This window comes from Saimiri boliviensis, chromosome X (genome assembly GCF_048565385.1).
Source record: "Saimiri boliviensis isolate mSaiBol1 chromosome X, mSaiBol1.pri, whole genome shotgun sequence".
Lineage (NCBI taxonomy): Eukaryota > Metazoa > Chordata > Mammalia > Primates > Cebidae > Saimiri > Saimiri boliviensis.
Genome location: NC_133470.1, coordinates 57,206,757 through 57,229,994, shown reverse-complemented (window position 1 = coordinate 57,229,994; position 23,238 = coordinate 57,206,757). Strand labels below are relative to the sequence as shown.

The 23,238-nt window shown below is 37.9% G+C and overlaps 1 protein-coding gene and 1 pseudogene across 4 annotated transcripts in view; both read left to right on the top strand.

The window, feature by feature from the left end:
* OPHN1 (oligophrenin 1) overlaps positions 1-23,238 on the top strand; it is a 391,423-nt gene that overhangs the window by 306,290 nt on the left and 61,895 nt on the right. For all 4 annotated transcript variants that reach the window (XM_074391741.1, XM_074391740.1, XM_003940936.4 and 1 more), the window contains 3 exons: positions 207-291; positions 6,679-6,737; positions 7,714-7,819. In XM_074391741.1, coding sequence (XP_074247842.1) covers positions 207-291; positions 6,679-6,737; positions 7,714-7,819 — 250 coding nt within the window. The remainder of the gene's footprint in view (positions 1-206; positions 292-6,678; positions 6,738-7,713; positions 7,820-23,238) is intronic.
* Positions 20,351-20,415, top strand: LOC120366671 (U6 spliceosomal RNA; annotated as a pseudogene).

Genomic DNA, 23,238 nt, shown 5'->3' with positions numbered 1-23,238 from the left:
TGTTGTGTGAATTGGATAGATTACTTCCTTATTCCTTATATGGTAGACCAGAATGCAGTCAGGTTTTTGAAACACGGAAGATTTGCTTCTTATAAAGTTTTGATCTCTTAAAAACTACTTAGCATCATATTGTTTTTCTTTTAAAAGAGGTAAAATGTAAGATTTTTGGATGATTAACTTGTTTTTTGTTTACTTCTCTCAAATAGATCCTAAATGCCCAGGAGATGTTGATTTTCATAATAGTGACTGGGACATTAAGACAATCACCAGCTCCTTGAAATTCTACCTCAGGTATGCCTGATTTGAATTGGGAGTTTGCATTTCATAGTTGGTGAAATTTCTCTGGGTGCTGAGTGGAGTTAATGTGGTCCCAGTTCCAGGAGGTTGCTTAGAATTGCTTAAGAAAAAGTATGTGAAGAGGATTTCTGGCCAAGAATGTGCAAAGACTGTTTTTTAAATCTGAGAGTTTAAGCAAGAGAAGCATAAAAATAATAGAATTGTTATTGAAAAAAGGCTAAAATGATTATTTTCTAAAATCCTACACTTGAAATAATTGAATATATTTTGTTGTTCACAGAGCGATGTCATGATGGCTTCACTAGCAGAATCATGAGCTGTGACTATTCAGGGTGGCTAACCATTTTGAAATGTCAAATTGCATTTGGGCAAAAATGATGTGCTATGTGTGATGTGCTGCATATCATGCCTTAATTCAGATAATGGAAATAAAACCAAAAAAATACAACTGTAATGATGTTGGAGCTATATGAACTGTCAGCACTATGGAAAAAAAGTAAACTCACCAACAAAATTTGGGAATGCACAAAATTGATGAATATATTGTTCAATTTATTGACATAAATTCATATTGTGCAAAAGGTGTTTGAGACATATATACATTATATATATATATATATATATATATATTTTTTTTTTTTTTTTTTTTTTGAGACGGAGTTTTGCTCTTGTTACCCAGGCTGGAGTGCAATGGCGCGATCTCGGCTCACCGCAACCTCCGCCTCCCGGGTTCAGGCAATTCTCCTGCCTCAGCCTCCTGAGTAGCTGGGATTACAGGAGTGCGCCACCATGCCCAGCTAACTTTTTTGTATTTTTAGTAGAGACGGGGTTTCACCATGTTGGCCAGGATGGTCTTGATCTCTTGACCTCGTGATCCACCTGCCTCAGCCTCCGAAAGTGCTGGGATTACAGGCTTGAGCCACCGCGCCCAGCCGAGACATATATATTTTTTAAACACGCTGATTTCTTACCACTCTTTATGTTCTATAGCATGTATCATACTTTATGTGCTAAAGCCTTTTCTTTTCAATGATTGTGCTCTTGAGCCATTAAAATTGATAGTTAAGTTCTGGAAAATCTCATTAATCTAAACTAAATTGGGTTTAAGATATTGCTGTTAAATATTTTTCTTCTGTAGCATCATCTTAGGGCTTTACATAAACTTGAATGTTCTTTCCAGGAATATTTCTCCTGCATCTGCTGATGAAGAAAAGAACTGTTATTGGAGGATTTATTCTGTTCTAGTCTGTGGCCAGTTGTTTACACTGATAATGTCATCGTTTTTTTCTCCCATTTACTGAGTGTACTAGATGGTACTTGACTCATTTTTTTTTTTTTTTTTTTTGAGGCGGAGTTTCACTCTTGTTACCCAGGCTGGAGTGCAATGGCGCGATCTCGGCTCACCGCAACCTCCGCCTCCTGGGTTCAGGCAATTCTCCTGCCTCAGCCTCCTGAGTAGCTGGGATTACAGGCATGTGCCACCATGCCCAGCTAATTTTTTGTATTTTTAGTAGAGACGGGGTTTCACCATGTTGACCAGGATGGTCTTGATCTCTTGACCTCGTGATCCACCCGCCTCGGCCTCCCAAAGTGCTGGGATTACAGGCTTGAGCCACCGCGCCCGGCCTTGACTCATTTTTTAGATGAGGAAACCAAGGTGCCCCACTTCCCCCATTAAGTAATAGCCGTGATCCCAGCTTGTATTTTTTTAAATCTAAGTGTCTCTGATTTATAAGGCCCCTGGTACTGGGGCATCTTCTCCTGCCCCCTACTTCCAGGAGCTTTGGCCTTCTTTGGATGGCTTGGTAATTTAGTAAAGGCAGAGAGCAATCTGTTATGAATACTTTAAGAAGACTTGTGATGAGAATAGTGGGAATAAGTGATTCTGTATCTCTAGCTCCCTTCGAAGGAGTCTCAACATTTTCTTAGGTTTGGAAGAACTTCCTCACGTTGTATTATTCCCAACTCATCCTGTAATAGGCAGTATGGTTCTTTTCAAAGATGAGAGGGTCAAGCCTGAAAGTGTGAGTGGGCAGCATCCCCAATAAGTGATACTTGTTCTGGTGACTCCCGCCCATGGTTCTGTAGTATACAACACCCAGTAAATACCTTTTAGAGTTCTCAAAGATAGCTGTGTTCCAGGGCAGAACTCCACCCTCTGTTCTAGGTAATTAAATCATCCCTTATCTATAGCCTTTCCAGAGAAGTCCTCTAGAAATCATCCGTTCTCTCTCCTATATTTTTATTATCTCATTCTACTGGCTCTTTTTTTCAGCACGTAAGTATGCTCCAGCCATATGCATCTTTAAATCATTAAATGATTCAAGAAAAATATCCTCAGTGCTTACTCAATGCCAAGTATGATGTTAAGGCACTAGGCAAACAGTTATGTATAGATATGGTCTCTGACCTTAAAGAACTAGAAGACGAATCACACAAATGTAATAAACTCTAATAAGTACTCTGAAGGAAAGGTATACCTATGAAAGCATTTAATAGGAAGACCTCATCTATTCCAGTTGTTTAAACTGAGTTTTGAACTGTAAGTCGGAATCAACCAAGTGGGGGTTGGGTTCCAGAGAGAGGGAAGTGAATGTGCAAAGTCTTGAGGCAGGAGGGAGGAAGTCCCCTTCAGGAAACTACATGAATCAGAACAGGGGGAGTGTTGAGTGTAGAGAGGCAGGGAGAGGTATGTAGAGGCCAGATCATTTGGGGCTTTATAGGATCTTTTAAAAATTAGGGGCTAAATTTATCTTAAAAGTAAAGGGAATATATTGAAAGATTTTAAATAAGAGGTGCATGTTGAGATTTGTATTTTGAAAAAAAAAATCTATGGAGATTAGGTTACAGTGATATAAAATGGGCAGAGATGTGGAAATCTTTCAGTAGGCTATGGCTGTCATTTAGGCAAGAGATGATGCTGGTGCTTGGACTAGGGAGTAGCAGTAGCTATTCCTAGAAGTAAGCATATTCAAGAGATTTGGGAAGTCAAACTGATGAATTGAATATGAGGGTTGGGGATAGGGTGATAAAAAGGTAACTCCATGTTTCTGGCCCATACAACCAAATGATGGTGTTTACTGATTTAAGAAACACAAGAAAACTAAGTTTGAGGCAGGCAGTAAGTTGGAATTTGGATATGTCAAATGTGGGTACCTTTGAAGAAATCAGGGCGTGATATTAAGGAGACAATTGAATATATTGGTCTGAAACTCAATGATGAGTTTTGGGCTTGATCTAAAATCTTGGTGATCATTGAGCAAATAGATGATAGTTAGAGTAAACAAGATTGCCTAATGAGATACTTTATCCCTTCTCAGTGAGGACCAAGCTCTGATTTTTTATCTTGCCCAAATTCCTTTCTAAGGGGTCTGGGGAGTCATGCCCTACAAACCATACATTCTCATCAAATGGGTTTTATTTAACCCTGTATATTGTGATTTACTTGCCAATCTGACTCTGGCATAACAAGGGAAAAAATGAAAATGTTTTACCCCAAAATATATTTTCTTGCCATACCTTGAAATTGCCTTGCAAAGTCTCTTGTGGGAAAAATCTGCATTCTATAGAAAATCCCCTTCCCCCATTGTTTTCTTTCTTTCTTTCCAGATCCAGGAGATAATTAACTAAGAGCCAGACACCTTTTTAGGTCTAATAAGAATCATTTTACAACCTGCTCTCTCTGAGGTCTGCTATCTGAAGGATTCCTCTGCACAATAAAACTTGGTCTCCATAGTCTTTTGACTTAACTTCAACATTCCTTTCCATTGATCCCAGGTCTTCAGAAAAACTCAACCAACTGTCAAGCAGCAAATGTTTACCTATAGCCTGGAAGCCCCCAGTTTGAGTTTTCTCATCTTTCTGAACCAAACCAATGTATTTCTTAAATATATTTAATTGATGCTTCATGCCTCTCTAAACATATGTAAAGCCAAGCTGTACCCTGACCCCCTTAGGCACAAGTTCTCAGGACCTCCTGAGGGCTGTGTCATGGTCCATGGTCACTCATATTTGGCTCAGAATAAATCTCTTAAAATATTTTACACAGTTTCACTCTTTTCATCGACATCAACCAAGCTTCTGTGTCAAGTAATATACAATCTCTGTCTGTACTTCTTAACTCCCCAGTTCCCTCTTAACTCGTTGTAATAACTCTTACCCCCTCTGCTCCAATGAAGGTGCTTTTGCCAGGGTCGCCAGGGATACCCTCAATGCTGTACACAAAGGACAGTTGTCAGTGTTTACCTTACTGGATCTTTTTGTAACATTTGAAATTGCTACCAAGCCCTCCTTAATACTTTCTCCTATTTTGGACTCTGCTGAATCACTTGCTTTTTGTTTTTCTCTAACCTCTTTGGTCATTTTTGTCAGTCCCCTCTATGGGCTTTCTATTTGGTATTTCCCAGGGCTCTCTTCTCATTTTACTATAGTAGAGCAACTGAAAACTGAAATATCTACAGGGGCCAGGGAATAAAACTGAGTGAAGTAGACTCTTTTCCTGTTAAACACTTCGCACATTTAACCATTATTTGCATGACAATCCCTTTGTTTACATACAAACGGCAGTGTTGTTCACTTCTACAAAGATCTTTGCATTTTTCAACAGACAGGGAATATGGGTTTGCATGAAATATTTTTAAAATGAAGTATTTCATATATTCATTTTATATATATATTCATATATGGGTTTGTATGAAATATTTTTAAAGTAAAAATTTTTTAAATGAAATATCTCATTTTAAAATATTTTGATCATTGATTCAGTTCCATTTCACTTTTATACACTGTGCTGGACAAAGGAGAAATGTCAGAAGGCCTCATGTAGCTGTTTGACTGCCAGTTTGCCAGCTCCTCTGGAGCAGTGGCATCTGTTCTTGTGGTTTTGTCATCTGTCGAGGTTCCTGATTTTCACATCTGCTTCTCTGATCTAGCAGAACCCTGTATCCAGCTTCTTAGTAGATATCTCCTTCCTGAGGCCTCCCTGACTTAGCATCTCTACTTCCCTCTTAATCAACTTACTCTATTCACTCACCCAAACCAAATGCTCTCTTGCCATCATACCTAATCAAAGAAGGAGTTCTTTTGTTAAAATTTTTCAAAACACTCTCCTCACCTATTCTTTCTATGCTTTGTGATGCAGGATGGAGTGCAGTGGTGTGATTATGACTCATTGCCACCTTGCCCTCCCACCATATCCTTCTCTCTCTCAGGCTCAAATGATCCTCCCACCTCAGCCCCTTGAGTAGTCTGGACTACAGGCACTCACCACCATGCCCAGCTACTGTTTTTACGTTTTTTGTTTCTGTTTTTGTTTTTGTTTTGGTGGAGGTCTCATTAAGTTGACCACACTGATCTCGATCTCTTGGGCTTAAGTGATTCTCCTAACTTGGCCTCTCAAAGTGCTGGGATTATAGGTGTCAGCCACCATGGCTAGCTCCTCTGTCTTTTATTTATCTTTTGCTTGGATTACTACAATAACAGTGGCAGGCAGTATAGTATAGTAATTAAGAGCATGGACCTAGGAGACAAACTTCCTGCTTCTGCCACTTATTAGCTGTGTAATTTTGGATGAGTTCTTTAACTTCACTAGGCCTCAGTTTCCACATCTATAAACTGCAAACAGTACCTAGCTCACAGATTGTTATGAGCTTTATAAATGGGTTAATACATGTAAATCTATTAGAGCAGTACAAAGTTTGCTATTCTTATAATTATCGGTTGATTTCTTACTTCCTCTGAGCCACCTACCATGTACCTTTATTTTATCATCATACTTGTCCCACTGCATTGCAAGTTTTGTGTATGGTGCTCTTCTCTACTAAACTATTAGCTTCTTAGAGGTTTGGACTATTTCTATCCGTCTCTGGATTCCCAATACCTGGCACAATGCCATGTGCAAGTAGATGCTCAGCCAGTGTTTTTCGACTAAGTGAATAAAGCCATTTGAGCCTGAGATTCCTCTTCCTATAAATGCGGATTTGAATAACTGTTCTACCTCACAGGATTATTGGAAGTGTCAATTGGGAGGACAATTGCAAAAGCACTTAGGAAAATCTAAGGATCTATCAAATTGTAAGAGATTCGTGGTAGCATTCGTAATGGGCCTCCTTTGGAATTTTGCAGGACTGGTTTGTGCCTCTTTTCACTTTTGGGAACTAGTTGGAGACTTTGCTAGAGGCCTTAGTCCATGCTTTTGCAGGTCTTTTGTTGAATGACTAGCAACTTGGATTCCCCTGATGAAGCTTCAGGTTAAGAGAAAAATGAATATAATCTCAGTAAGTTGTAGGGTTCAGAAATGTCAGCCATGCTGTCTCCAGAACTAAGAATCCAATACCCAGCTTCATCCTTCCTAAAGAAACTGACAATTTTCATTCGTTTCAGGAATCTTTCTGAACCCGTCATGACCTATAGGCTTCACAAAGAGCTGGTCTCTGCTGCCAGTAAGTATTTATGTTACTAATTAACTGTGTTGTCCTAGTTTCTTAATGTTTACTGCAATAAGCCTAGAAAATTGTTTGAGGAGAAGTGATTGAGGGCACAGAAACCTAAAACACATAAACAAATTATGCACGACTGCCAAATGAGAGTATTCTTGCTTGCTGTCTAACTCAAGAGTGGTATTTTTCATAATTAGTGTTACTTAAGAAGGCTTGAGAAAATTGGTTACTTGAGGAATGTGATGAATATAAAGACTTTATTTATATATTTATTCATTGCCTCTTCCATCAGAACAAGAACATTTGCTCACATTACCAGGGGACAGCAAAATGATTACACGACAGTTGCTGTTTCAACTTCCTTCAGCATTTTGCCTGTTCAAAAGCTTTTCGATTGTGTTGTGAACCACTGTTCTTAATCTGTTAGTGCCAGTATCACATTTTCTAGATGAGAAAACTGAGGGAGAGGATGTTAATACATGGGAAATAAGGCATATAGAATCACCCCCAAAAGTTGGCGATTAAAGAAGCATTGAAAGTTTTGGCTGAGGTCACTGTATGAGTGCCCCTCCCACTTCAACGTGACCCTTATTCTGCATCATATCTGTGTGGTGTTCAGGAAAAAGATTCAGGGGATTTAACATCATAATGGGTCTTTGTTGAAACAAAGGAGCTTTGTTCTTTACTTCTGGGCTCTCTCAGTGATTTTCACAGGAATCCAAAGGCAGCAGCACACTTCTCAGTACCACAAGGAAAGTGGATGGGAATAGGTTTCCAGCTGGAAGTTTATCTGTGAGACTTTAGGAACAACCTGCTGTGCCTGGAGTTCTGACTCCATCTGAGACAGTCTTCTCTCTCTCTCTCTCTCTCTGTGTGTGTGTGTGTGTGTGTGTGTGTGTGTGTGTGTATACGTGTAAGAATTTGCTTAATCTAGTTGCCTAGAATGCCAAACCATTTATCTCTTACTGTTCTCTCCCAGAGTCTGACAACCTGGATTACCGCCTGGGAGCTATTCACTCCCTGATATATAAGCTACCAGAAAAGAACCGAGAGATGCTGGAACTTCTGATAAGACACTTGGTCAAGTAAGTAACTGCTGGATTTTCAGAAAAAGTTTCTCTTAGACGACTGGCCCATGTGGTTGGACTACACAGAAACTGCTTCTCAGCTCTTTCAGCCCCAGCCTTTAACTGCTTTCTTGGAAGGCTGAGTGCTCTGTGAGGAAGGCTATTTTGCCTTGACCCATGTATATATCCTCTTAGAGTCATCATGCATGCGGATTGTCTCAGTTGAAAAGTAACAGCAAGGTAGAGTGGAGTGAACACGGGCTTTGTTTTCGGATGAACCTGGTTTTGAATTGAAGCTCTCCAACTGATTTAGCTATATAATCTTAGGCAAACCTCTCTGAATCTGTTTGATCATCTGTACAATCCCTACAGTGAAGGTCAGCTGTGTGGATTAGAATGAACACAGGTAAAATGCATGTCACATGAGTGGCTTTCAAGAAATGGAACTTTTTGTTGAGGTTCTGGTCCACTTCTTGCCCTGGTGTGGCCAGCAGTAACAGACAGCGGGATTATGGAGAATAGTCCTGGTGACGGGCACTGAGACAGGCAGGTGAAAGGGACACATGTATTACACAGTGGTGCTTCCTGGCCAGAGGATTTAATATTGTGAATCAAGATGAATTTACTTGGCTCCAAAAAGGCAGAAAGTGTTCTGTCCAGGAGCCAGCAGACCTGAGCTCTAGTTTTATTTCTGCTTTCTGCTATTAGTTCATTTTGTGACCAGAAACAGGTCACTCTTAAGGCCTCTCTTGGTATATTAAACAGTAAAGAAATGTGAAAATAAGCTTAAAAATTATAATGTATTTTAAGTTTATATATTTAGCAAGTACAGTTGTCTGCATACTCAAAAGATGTAATAATGACACATTTTAATCTCAGTTGGAGACGATCTCAAACACCTAAAATTGAGGCCTTTAATGAAGACGAGTTTCTGGGTTAAGGGCTCTTTTGGCCTCCCCCTGTACTAAATCCTGAGTGCTTTGCCTATCTGGACCTTGAGTTTTCCTATTATATGTGAGGTCTCCAAGATCTGATTCAGCTCTGACTTTCAAGGGCTGTTTTTTTACACTTCTATAGCAAATGAATATTATGGACACTGATAGGTAATAAGCAGAATTAACAAGAGAGGATGGCTTTTATATTTGTTGCCAGTGTTTGCAATTTGAGCTAATAGAGGACATTAAGAGGCATATGCTCTCCAAAAAGTAGTTTGTGATAATCTCAGTAAATGTACAAAACCCAGGAAAGAAACCATTTGCATGTTAATGCAAAGTTACCCTGGAAGAGTCTTTGGCTCAAGTTCTAGATCTACCACAGATATGCTGTGTGATCTAGAGAAAGTCTCTCCCACCGTCTGGGCCACAAGTTTGTTCATCTATAACACAAAGGGACTGAAGCAGCTAATCCTAAAGGGTTCCTTCAGATCTGACTTTCTGAGAGTCTCAACGTGTTACAGGAGCCAAGGACTAAATTGAGGTTGTTCCTGCTTAGTGAGCGACAGGGTGCCTACCCCTATCTGCCCAAAGGCTGAATGCCTGGCTTACTTCAAGAATCTTAGTCCTCAAATTCTTGAAATCAGAAGAAGACATGAACAAATAAATCACAGAAATAGCATGGCAAATACTCTTAAATATATGGAAATATGTTCAAGTTCACTCATAGTAACAAAAATACAAATTAAACCTATACTGAGCTACCATTTATTGATAAATCCTAACGTTTGTTAATGCGACTATGGGGAAACTGTCCTCTACTAAATTTATTGTATTAATGCAGTACAGTTCCAGAAGAGGGGATTTGGCAATATCTAACAAATCTGCATATTCACTTATCATTTGACCCAGCAAAACAAGGCATAGAATATGTTTGCTTTTTTTTTTTAAGGCGTGTACTCTAAAGATACACCTCCACAAATACAAACAACACATGCACAAGGTTTGTCATTGCAGCACAGTTTTCAAAAGCAAAAGATTGGAAACAGCACAAATATCTGAAAATAGGGTGTAGTAATTTAAAAAAAGAATGAGGAAGACATCTATGAACTTTTGTTTTGTAGTGGTTTCTGGGGTGTATTACTATTTTCCAGCATGTAAAACAAACAATTACATTAAAAAATCTCAAGCTGTAAAACAAAGTTTATAATATGCCAGCTTTTCTTTTACAAGAAAAAAGAGGAAAATAAGATTATGTAAGAATGCACACACATTTCAAAAAGATTTTTGTCAAATGAATCATACACTAAGATAAATTTTAAAAAAACTGATGACTCCAAAAGTTAAATGTAGAGTTGCCATAAATCCAGCAATTCCACTCCTAGGTATAAATCTAAGATAAATGAAAACATATGTCCACACAAAAACTTGTACACAAATGTCCATAGCAGCATTATTCGTAGTTGTTGAAAAGTGGAAACAACTCAAATGTCTGTCAGCTAATGAATAGATAAACAAAATGTGATATACAGGCAATGGAATATTATTCAGCTATAAAAAGTATGAAGTACTGATGCTACAACGAGGATAAACACTAAAAGCATTATGCTAAGTTAAAAAAAAACAAGATACAACAGTACATATATTATATGATTCCATTTATATTAAATGTTCAGAATAGACAGATCTATAGAGAAAGAAAGTTGATGAGTGGTAGTCTGGGAAATGGGGGCGTGAGAAGTATGGGGGTAATTGATGGTGAGTGTGAGGCTTCTTTTTGGAATGATGAAAATTTCTGGAATTAGATAAGGGGTGACAGTTGCACAGCTTCGTGAATATACTGAAAACCATTTAATTGTACCCTTTAAAAGGGTGAATTTTATGATATGTGAAATATATTTCAATAAACTTGTTATAAAAATAAAAATGAAAGTGGTTATTATCGTGGATAGGTGTGGTAAGTAGGGTGTAGGGGATAGGGATAAGAGCTAGATTCCTCTACGTACACCTCCTTATATACTTCTATTAATGTTTTATATATTCAAAAAATAAAATTAAATCAAAAATTATAAACCATAAAACAATACTAAAAAAAGCAAATGAATTTAATGACTGTAAGTGTTTATCAACTTGATGACATAATCACAGAGAGAAAGCAGTTATTTCAGCTAACTTGTCAGCACAGTCCTCTGACTCATTCTTAATGAGATACACTCTAGAAACAAGAAGGGCAAAATTTTAAGCATCACTCAGTAGGTTTATTTATAGTAGTAATATAATTTAACTTGAAACACGCACACCTTATAAAGAGCAAAAAAGTAAATATGTTAGTTATCATAAGCTAAGCTATATAGTGTACAAAAAAGAGGCACAGATATAAAATTAAAGACATAATTTTATCACATTAAAATTAAATTAAGAATGTGAATATGAATTCATGATTTAAAGAGAAAGCAACAAGAAGAAATAACTTTATTCACTGAACCAGTCTTGAAGGGATTCTACCCAAAAAGAAGTGAATATACTTAATGTCCAGTGTTTTGTTTTTAAATAGCATTTCCTTTACAAAGCAATCAGAATGGCTGATTCCATGTCTGGAGCAAGGAAAATACAAGGTTAGTCTTGGATAAATAGTACCATAGGGCAAGAAAGAATGGAGTCACACCAATAGTGTCATGTTCAAAGGACATGGAAACCTTGAAAGGGCTGACACTGATGATGTTTGAGTCAATCTGAACATCAGTAACAATAAAAAATGTATTTGATTATTACATATTGAAAAACAAAATCCCTGGAGGTGGACAAAGGAAGGAAAGCTCTTTATTGCTGAAAGAATATCAGCTAATAAACATAGAAAGAATGGCAAAATTAGAAAAATCATTAGTTTGCAATCTAAGTGGTCTGTTTTAGACATGAATCAAAACTGTTGAGTAAGAGAGTATTGAGGAATAGGATGTTGACATTATCCCAGTGTATTACTGACAGGTTACCTACTAATCACAAATTTTAACAATGTATCATTACAATGAATCTATCTGGCAAACACCACCTTAGGTAATTGATCAAAGTTAGCATCAGTAATAATGGAGCTGGCTGGGCACGGTGGCTCATGCCTGTAGTTCCAGCACTTTGGGAAATTGAGGCAAGTGGATCAGACCAGCCTGGCCAACATGGTGAAACTCCGTCTCTGCAAAAATACAAAAATTAGCCAGCATGATGGTGAGTGCCTGTAATCCCAGCTACTCTGGAGGCTGAGGCAAGACAATTGCTTGAACCTGGTAGCTGGAGGTTGCAGTGAGCTGAGATTGTGCCATTGCACTCCAGCGTGGTGACAGAGCAAGACTCAGCTGCTCCCTGCCCCACCAAAAAAAATGTAATAATGGAACAAACCACTTTATGTACCTCATAAGTAGATATAATAAAAATTTTAAAACATAAACTGTGAAATATTTTTGCCAAAAATATGTAGCCTGAATCAAATTAATTTTTTCCAGCTTGCAGGAAATAAAGAGTATAGATAAACACAGAGTGTTTGACATTCTGTAAAACTTTTGAAGGCCAGGCTCCATGGCTCATGCCTGTAATCCCAGCACTTTGGGAGACCCAGGAGGGCAGATCACAAGATCAGGAGTTCAAGACCAGCCTGGCCAATATGATGAAACCCTGTCTCTACTAAAAATACAAAAAAAAAATTAGCCAGGTGTGGTGATGTACACCTGTAATCCCAGCTACTTGGGAAGCTGAGGCGGGAGAATTGCTTGAACCCGGGAGGCATAGGTTGCAGTGAGCCGAGATTGCGCCACTGCACTCCAGCCTGGGTGACAGAGCGAGACTCTGTCTCAAACAAACAAACAAACAAACAAAAACAAAAACACTTTTGAAAGGCTTGGACTTTCCAAAAAAGTCAATGTTGTGGGAAAAAGTGGTAGAGGTACTGTTCTACATTAAGAGACTAAAGAAACAAATGCAGTACAAGAGCTTTGATTGCATCCAGATTTGAAAAACACAGTTATAAAAGACTTTTTCTCCTGTAACATTTGAGAAAATTGGAATATGGACTAGATATTAGATGATATAGAATTATTATAAATTTTCTAAGAAGCAAACATGTTATTGTGGTTTTGTAGGAAAATGTGCTTATTCTTTGACAATGAATGCGGAAGTATTTAGGGTTTAAGCAATTTACTTTCAGAGGATTAAGAAAAAAATAGAGAAAGCAAATGTGGCAATATGTTAATTTTTGAATCTAGGTATAGACAGTATGAGTCTTCCTAGTACCACACTTCCAACATTTTGCATGTTTGAAAAAGCTTATAATGAAAATTGTAGGGAAATGTAAATAAAAAATTGGCTTCGTTTCAATAGAGAAATTTACACAGGAGAAGAAGAAAATTCATGTGTTTTTAAAATGCGCATAATTATCCTGCCTGTCAACTGCTGCTTTCATCATCAATACGATGAGTGCATCTATGCCTTTGTACTGTGTTTCTACTGCCAACCTGTTTTCCAGGCTAATAACAGGTAGACCCAAACTGACCTCAGCCAATTTGAGGTTCCCAATTATCCAGTTCTTTTTGGTTAGTATCTGAAGCTTCTATTAGTCAGAGATGGGAGAACTGTAAGGTCACCTCCCTGGCAATCTTACTACCAGTGGAATATTACAATAGAAGCAAGCTTTGGGCTTAATTCTGCCATCCTTACAGCTATTTATCAGCAGGCAGAGGAAAAAAGACTTGTACAACCTGTTCTGCAAACTCAGATGAAGTCCCAGCTCTCTGTCCTTTCAGATGCCCTGACAGCATCTTGAATGAAAGGTTCACTGGAGGCAGATAAGATTGGAGTCAGGCAATAACATTCTACAATCTAGTACCCCTTTGTAACCATAGGCCTGGGCTACCATTCTGAAGGGTATGGGTTATTAAGCTTACTAGATTCTTTAAATTTTTCTAATAATATTTCTCTTATTTGAGAAGCAATACTGTGCATTGTAAAAATTAGAAAATATTAAAAAAGCAGAAAAAAAGTAAAAGCTTTCTATTCCCAACATTCAATAATCATTACTGTTAATATAGTTTAGGTTCTTTTTGATCTTTTTCTCTCTTCTCTCTCTCTCTCTCTCTCTGTGTGTGTGTGTGTGTGTGTGTGTGTGCGTGTGCTGCACACACATGCATTTTTGTATACACATACATGTTTGCTCTTTTTACCAAAATGAGTTTATGCTGTTCTTTAGTCTACTTTTATTATTTTAACAACTTTGACTTTTCCGGACCATATTACCATTTTCCCAGTTGACCCAAAAAGTGGCCTTTTATAGATGTTTGTCCAATCTGGTGTTCAATATAGGGCCACACTTTATTTATGTCTTTTTTTTTTTGTCTTTTTAACCTAGCACAGTGCCTTTTTTCTTTTCTTTTCTTTAATTATACTTTAAGTTCTGGCATACATGTGCAGAACATGCAGGTTTGTTATACAGGTATGCCTATGACATGGTGGCTTTACTGCACCCATCAACCCATCATCTACATTAGATATTTCTCCTAATACTATCCCTCCCCTAGTCCCCTACCTCCCGACAGGCCCTGGTGTGTGCTGTTCTCCTCCCTGTGTCCATGTGTTCTCACTGTTCAACTTCCACTTATGAGTGAGAACATGTGGTGTTTGGTTTTCTGTTCCTGTGTCAGTTTGCTGCAAATATGGTTTCCAGTTTCATCCGTGTCCCTATAAAAGACATGAACTCATCTTTTTATATAGCTGTATAGTATTCAGTGTTGTGTATGTGCTACATTTTCTTTATCCAGTCTATCATTGATGGGCATTTGGGTTGGTTCCAAGTCTTTGCTATTGTGAAAAGTGCTGCAGTAAACGTACATGTACATGTGTCTTTATAGTAGAATGATTTATAATCCTCTGGGTATATACCCAGTAATGGGATTTCTGGGTCAAATGGTATTTCTGGTTCTAGATCCTTGAGGACTGGCCACACTGTCTTCCACAATAGTTGAACTAATTTACACTCCCAACAGTGTAAAAGCACTCCGATTTCTCCACATCCTCTCCAGGATCTGTCGTTTCCTGACTTTTTAATGATCACCATTCTAACTGGCGTGAGATGGTATCTCAGTGCAGTTTTGATTTGAATTTCTCTAATGACCAGTGACGATGAGCATTTTTTCAATATGTTTGTTGGCTGCATAAATGTCTTCTTTTGAAAAGCATCTGTTTATATCCTTTGTCCACTTTTCAATGGGGTTGTTTTTTTCTTGTACATTTGTTTACGTTTCTTGTAGATTCTGTATATTAGGCCTTTGTGAGATGGATAGACTGCAAACATTTTCTCCCGTTCTGTAGGTTCCCTGTACATTCCGATGATAGTTTCTTTTACTACGCAGAAGCTCTTTAGTTTAATTAGATCCCATTTGTCATTTTTTGCTTTTGTGGCCATTGCTTTTGGTGTTTTAGTGATGAAGTCTTTGCCCATGCTTATGTCCTGAATGGTGTTGCCTAGGTTACTTCTATGGGTTTTATGGTTTTAGGTCTTATGTTTAAGTCTTTTTTAAAAATTATTTTCTTTTTGAGAAATCCCGAAATGCTGGGATTACAGTGTCTGACACATTTAAGTCTTTAATTCATTTGGAGTTCATTTTTGTATAAGGTGTAAGGAAGGGGTCTAGTTTCTGTTTTCTGCATATGGCTAGCCAGTATTCTCAATAGCATTTATTAAGCAGAGAATCCTTGGAGAGATCCAAGATGGCCAACTAGCAGCATCTCAGGATTGCAGCTCCCAGTGAAGGTGCAGGGAGTGAGTGGACGCCAGACTTCCAGACGAATTTTTATTGCCTACGGACCAGGAGATTCCCAGCAGAGGAGCCCCAGAGGTCGCCAGCGTGACTCTTTTGGCCAGCGCGGCTGTTCTCAGTGCAGAGTGTGTAGGACTGGGTGCCCTTTTGTTTGGCGTTTGGAGTTCTGGGAAGGCAGAGTCGCCCATTCAGCTGATTGAAAGGGGAACTGAAGCCGGGAGCCAGACCAGGAGATTCCCGGGTAGAAAAGCACCACAAGAGCGCTGCTGTTTCAGCCGACGCGGTCGCCGCATGGGAAATTGCACAGATTCCGGCACCTTTTCGGTGGGTGACTGGGGCACCTGGGATAGAATTGATTGTTCGATTAGGAGAAGAGAAGAGTGAGGCTCTGAGGCGGGGAGCCAGATGATCGGGCTCGGCTGGTCCCACCCCCACAAAAAAACAGCAGTTGGAAATGCTGACAGTTGAGAGTTTCACCGCAAACACAGCTGAACCCGGGAAGGTCCAGCTCTGTGGGGCAGGGGAATCTGCCAAAGGAAACAGAAATAGCATCACCACCAACGGGCTGGACGTCCACTCAGAGACCTAGTCTGAAAGTCAGCAATTAAAAAGACCACAGGTGGATAAATCCACAAAGATGGGAAGAGACCAGCACAAAAAAGCTGAAAACATCTGAAACCAGGATGCCTCTCCTCCTTCAGGGGATCACAGCTCCTCATCAGCAAGGGAACAAGGCCTGATGGAGAATGAGTGTGATGAATTGTCAGAATCAGACTTTATAAGGTGGCTAATAAGAAACTTCTGTGAGCTAAAACAACATGTTCTAACCCAATGCAAAGAAACTAAGAACCTTGAAAAAAGGTTTGATGAAATGGTAATGAGAATAGACAATTTAGAAAGGAATATAAATGAATTAATGGAGCTGAAAAACACAATACAAGAACTTCGCAAAGTATGCACAAGTTTTAACAGTCGAATTGATCAAGCAGAAGAAAGGATATCAGAGGTCGAAGACCAACTCAATGAAATAAAACGAGAAGACAAGATTAGAGAAAAAAGAGTAAAAAGGAACGAGCAAAGTCTCCAAGAAATATGGGACTATGTGAAAAGACCTGATCTACGTTTGATAGGTGTACCTGAATGTGATGAAGAGAATGAATCCAAGTTGGAAAATATTCTTCAGGATATTATTCAGGAAAACTTTCCCAACCTAACAAGGCAGGACAACATTCAACTCCAGGTAATACAGAGAATACCACAAAGATATTCCTCAAGAAGAACAACCCCAAGGCACATAATCGTCAGATACACCAGGGTTGAAATGAAGTAGAAAATGCTAAGGGCAGCCAGAGAGAAAGGTCAGGTTACCCACAAAGGGAAGCCTATCAGACTGACAGCAGATCTCTCAGCAGAAACCCTACAAGCCAGAAGAGAGTGGGGCCAATATTCAACATCCTTAAAGAAAAGAACTTTCAACCAGAATTTCGTATCTATCCAAACTAAGCTTCATAAGTGAAGGAAAAATAAAATCATTTGTCAACAGGCAAGTACTCAGAGAATTCATCACCACCAGGCCTGCTTTACAAGAGCTTCTGAAAGAAGCACTACACATAGAAAGGAACAACCAGTATCAGCCGTTCCAAAAATATACCAAAAGGTAAAGAGCATCAACATAATGAAGAATCTACATCAACTAATGGGTGAAACAGCCAGCTAGCATCAAATGGCAGTATTAAACTCACATATATTATTATTAATCCTAAATTTAAATCGACTAAATGCCCCAATCAAAATAAACATACAGTCAAATTGGACAAAAGGCCAAAACCCATTGGTATGCTGCATCCAGACCCATCTCACATGCAAGGATACACAAAGACTCAAAACAAAGGGATGGAGGAAGATTTACCAACCAAATGGAGAATAATAAAAAAAAAAAAAGAAGTAGTTTCAATCCTAGTCTCTGATAAAATAGACTTTAAAGCAACAAAGATCAAAAGAGGCAAAGAAGATCATTACATAGTGGTAAAAGGATCAATGCAACAAGAACAGCTAACGATCCTAAATATATACGCACCCAATACAGGAGCACCCAGATACATAAGGCAAGTTCTTAATGACTTATAAAGAGACTTAGACTCCCACACAACAATAGTGGGAGACTTTAACACCCCATTGTCAATATTAGATGGATCAACGAGACAGAAAATTAACAAGGATATTCAGGACTTGAACTCAGACCTGGAACAAGTAAACTAAATAAACATTTATAGAACTCTCCACACCAAATCCACAGAACATACATTCTTATCAGTACCACATCACACCTACTCTAAAAGTGACTACATAATTGGAAGTAAATCACTCCTCAGTAATTGCATAGCATTTCACAGGTTTAAATAAAATATTGGTTGGCTGCTTGCTTGTTATTTTCCTCCCTTATTCCTTCCTGTCTCCATTGTTAAGCACAATTATTGGCATAAAAGAAGTTTTCAAAACCCATTTTTAGACTACATTCTAGCCTGGGCAATAAAGCAAGACTCCTTTTCTCTCTCCCTCTTTCACTTCCTCTTTCTTTCTCTCTTTCATTCTCTTTCTTTCTTCTTTTTTTCTCTTTCTTTTTTTTCTCTTCCCCCCCCTCAAAAAAAAAGTAGGGAATCCTTTCCCCATTGCTTGTTTTTGTCAGGTTTGTCAAAGATCAGGTGATTGTAGATGTGTGGTGCTATTTCTGAAGCCTCTGTTCTGTTCCATTGGTCTGTATATCTGTTTTGGTATCAGTACCAGTTCGTTTTGGTTACTGTAGACTTTTAGTATAGTTTGAAGCCAGGTAGTGTGATGCCTCCAGCTTTGTCCTTTTTGCTTAGGATTGTCTTGGCTATATCAGTTATTTTTTGGTTCTATGTAAATTTTAATGTCGTTTTTTTTCTAATACTGTGAAGAAAGTCAATGGTAGTTTGATGAGGATAGCATTGAATCTATAAATTACTTTGGGCAGTATGACCATTTTCACAATATTGATTCTTCCTATCCATGAGCATGGAATGTTTTTTCATTTGTTTGTGTCCTAGTCTTATTTCTTTGACAGTGGTTTGTAGTTCTCCTTGTAGAGGTCCTTCACATCCCTTGGAAGTTGTATTCCTAGGTATTTAATTCTCTTTGTGGCTATTGTGAATGGGAGTTCACTCACACTTTGGCTCTCTATTATTGATGTATAGGAATGGTTGCGTTTTTTGCACATTGATTTTGTATCCAGACTTTGCTGAAGTTGCTTATCAGCTTAAGGACATTTTGGGCTGAGATGATGGAGTTTTCTAAATATGCAATCATGTCATCTGCAAACAGAGACAATTCGACTTCCTCTTTTCCTATTTGAATACCCTTTGTTTCTTTCTCTTGCCAGATTGCCCTGGCCAGAACTTCCAATACTATGTTGAATAGGAGTGGTGAGAGAGCACATCCTTGTCTTTTGCTGGTTTTCAAAGGGAATGCTTCCTGTTTTTGCCCATTCATTATGAATATGGTTTCGTCATAAACAGTTATTATTATTTTGAGATAGATTGCATCAACGCCTAGTGTATTGAGAGTTTTTAGCACAAAGCCATGTTGAATTTTATCAAAGGCCTTTTCTCCATCTTTTGAGATAATCGTGTGGTTTTTGTCATTGGTTCTGTTTATGTGATGGATTATGTTTATTGATTTGCATATGTTGAACCAACCTTGCATCCCAGGGATGAGACTGATTTGATCCTGATGGATAAGCTTTTTGATGTGCTACAGGATTCAGTTTTCCAGTTTTCTGTTGATGATTTTCGTGTTGATGTTCAACGGGGATATTGGCCTGAAATTTTCTTTTTTGTGTGTGTATCTCTGCCAGGTTTTGGTATCAGGATGATGCTGGCTTCATAAAATGAGTTAGGGAGAAGTCCCTCTTTTTCTGTTGTTTGGAATAATTTCAGAAGGAATGATATCAGCTCCTCTTTTTACCTCTGGTAGAATTCAGCTGTGAATCTGTCTGGTCCTGGGCTTTTTTTTTTTTTTATTGGTAGGCTATTACTTACTGCCTCAATTTCAGAACTTGTTATTGTTCTATTCAGGGATTCGACTTCTTACTGGTGTAGTCTTAGGAGGGTGTATATGTACAGAAATTTAACCATTTCTTCTAGATTTTCTAATTTATTTGCATAGAGGTGTTTATAGTATTTGCTGATTGTAGTCTGTATATCTGTGAGATCATTGGTGATACCACTTTTATCATTTTTTATTGTGTCTATTTGATTCTTCTCTCTTCTTTGTTAGTCTGGCTAGTGGTCTATCTATTTTGTTAATCTTTTCAAAAAAAACCCAGCTCCTGGATTCATTGATTTTTTTTTTTTTTTTCTTTTTTTTTTTTTCTGAAGGGTTTTTTGTGTCTCTGTTTCCTTCGGTTCTGCTCTGATCTTTGTTATCTCTTGTCTTCTGCTAGCTTTTGAATTTGTTTCCTTTTGCTTCTCCAGTTACTTTAATTGTGATGTTAGGGTGTCTATTTTAGATCTTTCCTGCTTCTCCTGTGGGCATTTAGTGCTATAAATTTCCCTCTAAACACTGCTTTACCTGTATCCCAGAGATTCTGGTACGTTGTGTCTTTGTTCTCACTGGTTTCAAATAACTTATTTCTATCTTAATTTTGTTATTTACCCAGTAGTCATTCAGGAGCAGGTTGCTCAGTTTCCATGTAGTTGTGCGGTTTTGAGTGAGTTTCTTAATCCTGAGATCTAATTTGATTGCACTGTGGTCTGAGATACTTTTTGTTATGATTTCCATTCTTTTGAGGTTATTGAGGAGTGTTTTGGCAGCACATATACTAAAATTGTAATGATACAGAGAAGATTAGCATTGCCCCTGCACAGTGCCTTTTTTTTATGACACTGGTTTACCAACAAGAGAAGACTAATTGTCCTATAGAATGTTACTTCCTAGTTTTGTCTACTTTCTTCTTTGTCATATATTTCAGCTAGTTCCTCTACTCCCTGTATTTTTTTGTAAAGTAGAGATTATATCTAAAGCCTAGATGGAGTCAAGTTAACTAATTGTTGGCTGGAACAAATCATAGGTGATGTTGTATGCCATATGCTACATCACATCTGAAGATGTGTAAGATTAGTTGATTCATTTTATGGATGTTAAGATTGACCATTGCTATATTTTTCTACCCTGTTAATGCACGGTTGGGAGTGTCTGTACAATATTTTCAGCTAGTCCATATGTCTTTAATACATCTAGGCAATGATAATTCATTTTTGCCATATGTTTACTCATTAACAGAACCTTTGGTGTTGACTGGAGATAAAGTTAGCTGAAACTTATACGAGCCCCTCTGGCTTTTATCTGTGTCTTTTAAATACTCATTGGTAACCCCTAAAGTATATATGTATTCACAAATAAAATACTATAATCATAACTAACATGTTTTAGAGTATACATGAAAACTAACAAACATATAAACCAAATTTCATCAGTTTTTATAACACTTTTTTCAAATTGTAATCTGAATTCTACACATCTGAGAATCAATGGTTTCTTAAAATTACAATTGTCAGGCAGCCATTTTGATGTAATTATCATAGCCTCCGCATGCATGAACTTGTAATAGCTGCTCATATTATAGTCACTTAAGTTAAATTATGTTCATTGTTGAGTTTATTTTCTATTTAAATGTCTTCAAAAATATTATATGATGATATGACAATGAAATTACTTTTCTTTCTTAGTGGTACATAAATAATGTTGGGCTTGTAACTGATGATTGATGAAATTCATGACATCATATGGACTTTGTTGAAGTATTTAAAGTAAATGACAGATAATATAATACCAGTGGAGGAAGCCAAAGATGCCAGCCCTTAAAAAAAGGCACCATCCTTGGGGAGAGGGACCTATTCACTTGTGACCCTGACTCCCTGTCCCCTTCCACTGCTGTCTTTTCCTTTTGAAGAACTTTTTATTATGCAAGATTTCAAGTATATACGAAAAAAGAGGAAGCAGTATACTGCTTCCCCTACAGGGAAGTCTTGTGTTTCTATCACCCCTCCTTTAACTATAATCAACACATGGCCAATCTTGTTTTATCTGTATCCTCACCCATTTTCCCTCTTCCCATTTAATTTGAATCAAATCCAAGACATTGTATTATTTCATTCATAAATATTTCAGTTTGTCTTGAAATGATGAGAACACTTTATAAATACAACATTATCATATCTAAAAAGAAATGAGTAATACTATTATCAATTATTCTGTTTTCAAATTTCTGCTTCCTTTTTTGTTTTGTGTTTTCAGGGGCTGTGTGTGTGTGTGTGTGTGTGTGTGTTGTGTATATATGTATGTATAGGGTGGGAAAGGCAAACACATTAATAGAAGGTTCTGTGTTCTTCTAACAGGAGACACAGAGTGTGGTTGTCTTTGCCCTACATTATTTTCAAGAGCATGACTTTCTTAGATTCACTTAATTGTTAGAGCTGGAAGTTCACTTAGATCATCTAATGCCTTCATTTTACAGATGAGGGAACAGATACCTAATGATGGAAAAAGATAGACCCAGAGACACTGTACTTTAATAAAGGACCCAAAATTATTGAAGGTAGCTTTTTTGTATAGGAGTCAGAGGCCATACAGTTCTTAGCATCATTGGCTCCTAAAGTTGGGCGAGACCTAAAAGTTCACATAGATAGCTTCTCATTCTCCCAGAGGTCTTAGTCTGGCAGTCTGTTGACCTGATCCAGACCACAAATATATTTTATTTGTCCTGCAGTGTTTTGGGAAAAATGTGATTTGGCTTCAACATTTTAAAAATCCAGACAGTTCACATCAAAGTATACATTTCAGGAAAAAAAGAGGATCTTAGAACACTGGACTTGCATGCCTATGTGGCAATAATCTATTGGGAGTTGAGTAATGGTCTCTTGCTTTGGAATGGGCAGAAGCTTCTAATTTGCCATAGCCCCCACCATTCCCAAGTGTTTTAACAAATATTATATTAGAGTTACATTAGATGTGACCTAGGAATTTCCCTTTTTTAAAACTAGAGGTAATTCTGTTGATGATGTGTCTCTAAGTGAGTGGTGGGAAAATGGTGGTCTAAAGAATGTCTGCTTATGGCAGCCACGTCTCACCAGGCCCATTTCTCTCATGTAAGTTACCTGCCTTGCCCCTCTAGACATTTAAATTTATGACCTCTAATCTAAACCATGCAATCAGAATTCTTTTATTCTCTGCTAGAGACTTCTTACAACCAACCTCAATGGACTAGAGAGCAAGATTCCTTTGCTGTCAAATAACATCACATACTCTTGTTTTGGTTTCATTCATCTTGATAACCAACAATTTGGGATGTGACTTATCCCTTTTACTGGTTTGCAAAATATATAATAAAAAGAGGGATGCTAAGTTCAAAGCAATCTCCCCAAAGAATAGGTGAACTTCCAAATCTCCTAAGGCGGCCAAGAATTGAAGAGTATCCTAAATGGGTTGCCAAGTAACACCCTCAGAGAAACAGAAGGTGGTTTTAGCTTAGAAGAGCTCACATATGAGTTTTAATTTCTCTAGAAAGTTAGACAAGCAGGTAGTGGGATGCAGTGGAATGACTATAATACTTGGGTAGCAACAAATATGGGTTTGAATCCCTGTCTTGCCATATGACTTTGCTAAGTGCTTCACTCTTGGTAAACCTAGG